Below are 5,050 nucleotides of genomic sequence, written 5' to 3' on the forward strand. Positions count from 1 at the left end.
CAAAAACTGTCTACTTTTTTTTTTGACAACTAAATTTCCCTCTTTATTCATTGGTGATAACACTTCCATCTTTAAGTAAAAGAGGAAGAAGCTCATTAGGAGCCATTTCAATCCACTCACTGCAGAATTTAGATCTAGCTACACTAGCTAATTCATGAGCAACAGCGTTTGCTTCTCTCATACCGAATTGAACTAAACTCACATGCCAAGTGGTAACTGTCTCTACTTGCTACGCTATCCCCACATTTCTTATAATCAGAATTCTGTTTTGAACAGAATGTGAGTACAAATATGAAGTGTTCCTTGCAAAGGATAAACCACCTTGGAGTAACACCTGAAAGTCTGGATGACTTAACATAGCTCTAATTTTGGTTTAAAAGCATGCTACTCATAGACGAGAAATGTTACAGACAGGCCAATCACTAACATCACATTCACGCAAGGAGTAAAATCCATCTTTATGACAAGAACTCACAAGCATAAGATTCTCCCAGGCGGGCAGATAATTTAAAAGCTCAGACAATAACCATTGTACCAGAATAGCATGCGATCTACTTCAACGAAGTCTTGGATAACAAACACAGGGGGGTATCATAATTCAAAACTGTAGCCAAATTCTACTACCGAACACGATTGCATAGAGGGGACTTCAACTGATCAGAATTCGGCAGGAACAGTTCCTGCAACCTGGTCCAGATCACGCCTTCCCTGGGAGGTGATGAGCCTTCCACTGCAGAACATAGTCAAAACATAAGTAACCAGCGCCCAAATAGTTTTTGAAGCTATCACCGCAGGAACAGAGAAGCAACAAGATTACCCCTTGGGGTCCACATCAATGATGCCCATCTTCTGCAACTCCTGGAGGATGTTGCGGGACACAGCACCACTGCTCTTGCAGAAGTGCGGTGGGCGTGAACCATTCCTCTGACGGCCACCGTAGATCTTCTGGAAGCCGCCGATCCCAATTCCCTGCCTCAGGTAGATCTTCCTTGCCATCGAGGCTGTGACAATTTGAATGGCAAATCAAAATAAGCAAGTGGCAAGGACATAATACTACATGTGAATAAATATAGTATGAAACCAGTTAGGCAGAAAATATTTACTCACCAGCCCTGATGTAGTACCAGTCAGCATCAGAAGGTGGAAGCTCCTTGAACCTTGCAGTCTTGACAATGTCAACCCACTCCGGAAGCTCCATCTGCATAACCATATATTACAATTTCAATACACAGAAGCAAGCAATGCAAGAAGGTAACCTAAACAAGCAAGAAATGATGTGACATTCTTATAAATCATCTAGGAAGTGAGTATCTGTAGAGCATTGCAGGTAGAATCAAATCAATACTGCAGTGTGTGCATCTGTACTGGCATTGTATGTAGTAACACAAATCTCTACTGTGAGCACATTTGCTATAATAAAGGCATGCTAATTGCATAACAAGAAACTTCCAATGCTCCCTGAACAAACATCTTTAGGATACCAAAGAAAGTTAAACCGTTTAGACCACTCTCAAGTAAATAACAACAGATAAGTCACACTTGCTAAGAGGTGGACGATTAATAACATTCGCATATGGGAGTGAACAGGCAACAACCATAATACCATGTCTAGAGTACAAAGGAAATCCACCAGCTGCAATAACGAAACCAATATATTAATGTCCTCTTCGGATCACTCGATCTGGGATACTAGCAAGAATATACGAAACCGAGATAAGACTGCAGAAACGAATCATGATCCACGAAAATTAATATAGCTACAACTAGCCCTACGATGCAAGAAATTTTCACCAAGGCGGGCGTCGTGCACCTAACGAAGCAGGATTATTAAGGATTCATTTGGAAACGAACAGATTATACGGTCGGTCCCATATGAAATAGTGAGGCATGGCGGTAAGATCCTGACAGGAGGAGGCCTCCTGCTACAAATCCCCAACAGGAAGCTACCCTAGCGTCGGATCTAACGAGAACTGGCTTGGATTACCTTGCCGGAGCGCTTGAGGTGCGCGGAGTAGGCCTTGACGAACTCGTGGGGGTTGACATCCTTCACCGTGCGCGCCGTGGAGGCCGCGGTCTCGGCTGCGGGAGCGGGCACGGTCGCCATCCTGTGCTCTCGCCGACGGCGGCGCTGTCTTCAGGGAGGAGGGAGAGGTGTGCGCGCCGCTGCGGCTGCGAGGGCTAGGGTTTTTCTGGAGGCGGGGTGCGTGAGAGCAGGCGGAGGGGAATTTATACTGCAGCGGAGCTAGGTTATGGGCCGTGTGATGGAATGGTGGGCTAGCTGGGCCATCAGGGTATTAGGGTTAGTGATGCTACGTGGGCCAAGCTGAGGTCGCCTCGAGATATAATTCACATTCCATTCGAACCACACTAGAATTTTTCATGATTGCTCTAGAAGGGTGGAAACTGTCCCCAAAAAATAACTCGAGAAAATATTGCATATTTAAGACGTAAATTACATATCATACAATTCCTATGAATAAATTATCAACAGGTATAGTTAAGCCGTTTCATTAAAGCACTTTTATTTGTAAAATTACATTTGTGTCTCACTCTTTTTTTTTCAGATGTCCATGCTACAATGAACTAGTACAAATCATCAAGACACTTCTTTGTCTAAAAAAATCAGAACAAATTGCTTTAGCATACTTTATGCTTAGAGAAAAGATGTTTTGGTGTCCTTGTTTGTCAAATATTTTTTTCAAATTGCCACCACTTCCTCTCCGAGAAAAAGGCTTTGGGTTTCTCCGCCTCCCGACGGCGCCGCCGTCGGACCGTCTCGTCTCCGATGGCTTTAGGGTCATGGAGGCATGGTGAACCCCAGTCCTTGCTGGTGAGAGGGGTCTTCCTCCATTTTTAGGTGTTTATGTGAGTTTGTTTAGGGTTTGTGTCCTACTCATCGGGGCAGGGGCAGCTTCCTGAAGATAGAATAAGGTTCTCCTCGCCTAGCTCCTGTTCTGATGATGCATCTAGAGCCATTGGAGGGATTGTGGAGGTGTGTCTCCGGCGGATCTCACAGGATTCAGCTGGTGTTGGTCCTTAGTAGATCTGTTTGGAACCACTCTTTCTTCGTCTTCGCTCAAGTGTCTACATGTTGAATCCTTTCGATCTATACACTACTAGGGAAAAGGCTAGCAGTAGCGCGGGTTTTTTCCTTACCAGTAGCGCGGGCCCCGGCACTACTGCTAAGGCGCTACATCTAAACTTTACCAGTAGCTTGGGTTACCCGCGCAGCCGTGATACTGCTAACATACAGAGCAATAGTGAGCTTGCTAGACCATGCGCTCCTGCTAATAGCAGCGCCTCTTTCAGGAGCGCGCTGCTACTACGTGCAAACCCGCCCTATTGCTAAATTTTCCTGTATTTTTTTCTGCAGCATATTGGCGTTGTATTTGTATAGGTTTCATACAGTAGTTCATCATATGATTTTATGATCTCGATGAGTTATTATATATATCAGTGGGTGAAAGAGACGTGGATTAGATCCAAAAGAAGGCAACATGGTGCAGATACAAAGTACTACTAATCCAAACTAAAGTAAAGTGATCAAGTTTGGATATATCATGCTCATAACGACATAACAACTCATCATCATCATCATAATAACAAGTCATACTCATGATCATCATAATCATCTAACAACTTCTACTCGCAATCATAATAACAAGTCATACTCATCATCATCATAGTCATCTAACCAACCCCAGTTAATTGTTCTTAGCACGTGATCATGAGTATTACCTAGGACCTGCTACCCTCTCGAAGTTAAAATAGCATAAAACAACATAGCCCCTGACTCTCCATTATGGAGAATGGAGATTGTCCTATCTCCAATTCGTGGGCTTCGCACAATGTTGCTTCCAAGTAGCTCCCTACGATTGTTTGTAATTTTTTTTGTTCTTTGATTGTGAGGTCTTCGTCCATTCAAGAAATCTTGTATGAACAGCGTTGACCCATAGGTAGACTTGTTCATAAGCTAACAACATCAATGTGACCTTTTGTATGCACCAGATGAGGCACACAATCCTTCGGGATTTTTTATTGAAGAGCATAGCTTTAGAAGAATGTATGCAAAAGATGCACTGGTGACATAGTAATGAAAAGTCTTATCATGCCATTTCCATGGATGTTGTCGTAGTTCAACACGTGAAATAGCGGCACGTATTGACCATAATGTGGAGGAGTTTCATAATTCTTATTGAAAGTCTCAACATCAATAATAAAAGGAGACAAGATGATCTTTCTCCTCGTAAGTTAGTTCAGAGCCATCAGTGTAGTAGGTTTTGTCTACAACTTTCCGAACATTTTCTGAAGAATGGAAATAAGTTGTCAGTGGAAATATATAAGTTGCCAACTATTTTCATAAAAGCAATATCAATTACTTAATAAATATATTTGAGAAACTCACATAGAAGTAGAAGAGGAAGCATATCAACATCGACCCAAATGTCGATATTAGCTTCGTCGATATTATCTTCGTCGACATTATCTTCGTCGATGTCATCTTTAGGATCACCCAGATCGAAGGTGGCATGCATACCCTCGTGAAAACCATACACCTTGCATAGTGTTGCACAATTCGAGCAACCAAGATGGGAGTAGGTCACCGCATTGTATAGCTTTACATGAAAAGCATAATCATGATGGGTCCTGAGTAGTCCTGGCCCTGTCGGCCCACCCAGGCCCGGCCCTAAAATCCAGGGCCTAGGCCCGATGGGCTTGCTCGTGGGTCGGGTTTGGTCCTAAGTTTTGAGCCCACCAGCAGGGCCTGGACGGGCTTGGGTTTGGCATATTGGCATTTTAAGAAAGAGGCCCCGCCCATGGCCCTAAGCCCTAAGGGCTTTTGACCAGATGGGTCGGGCTTGGGCTTGAAAAGTAGGCCTGATGGTAGGGCCTGGGAGGGCCTGGGCGTTAGTTTTCTGCCATGGGCTTTTTTAGGCCCGGCCCAAGCCCGGCCCGGCCCGGCCCATGGCCAGATATAGTCCTGAGGTTAACTCTCTTTATCTTCATATTCTCATGATCTTCAAAATCCAACTTCTCCGAGACATAAAAT

The 5,050-nt window shown here is 44.0% G+C and overlaps 1 protein-coding gene across 1 annotated transcript; it reads right to left on the reverse strand.

Moving 5' to 3' along the window:
* Positions 1-409: 409 nt before the first annotated feature.
* LOC119308692 (40S ribosomal protein S19) lies at positions 410-2,205 on the reverse strand. The gene is made up of 4 exons (XM_037584825.1): positions 1,985-2,205; positions 1,108-1,198; positions 818-1,001; positions 410-730 (listed from the first exon to the last, which is right to left on the reverse strand). The coding sequence occupies exons 1-4, from the start codon at positions 2,102-2,104 to the stop codon at positions 658-660; spliced, it is 468 nt and encodes a 155-aa protein (XP_037440722.1). The 5' UTR covers positions 2,105-2,205; the 3' UTR covers positions 410-657.
* Between the last annotated feature and the right edge of the window lie 2,845 nt (positions 2,206-5,050).

This window comes from Triticum dicoccoides, chromosome 5B, assembly GCF_002162155.2.
Source record: "Triticum dicoccoides isolate Atlit2015 ecotype Zavitan chromosome 5B, WEW_v2.0, whole genome shotgun sequence".
Taxonomy (NCBI): domain Eukaryota; kingdom Viridiplantae; phylum Streptophyta; class Magnoliopsida; order Poales; family Poaceae; genus Triticum; species Triticum dicoccoides.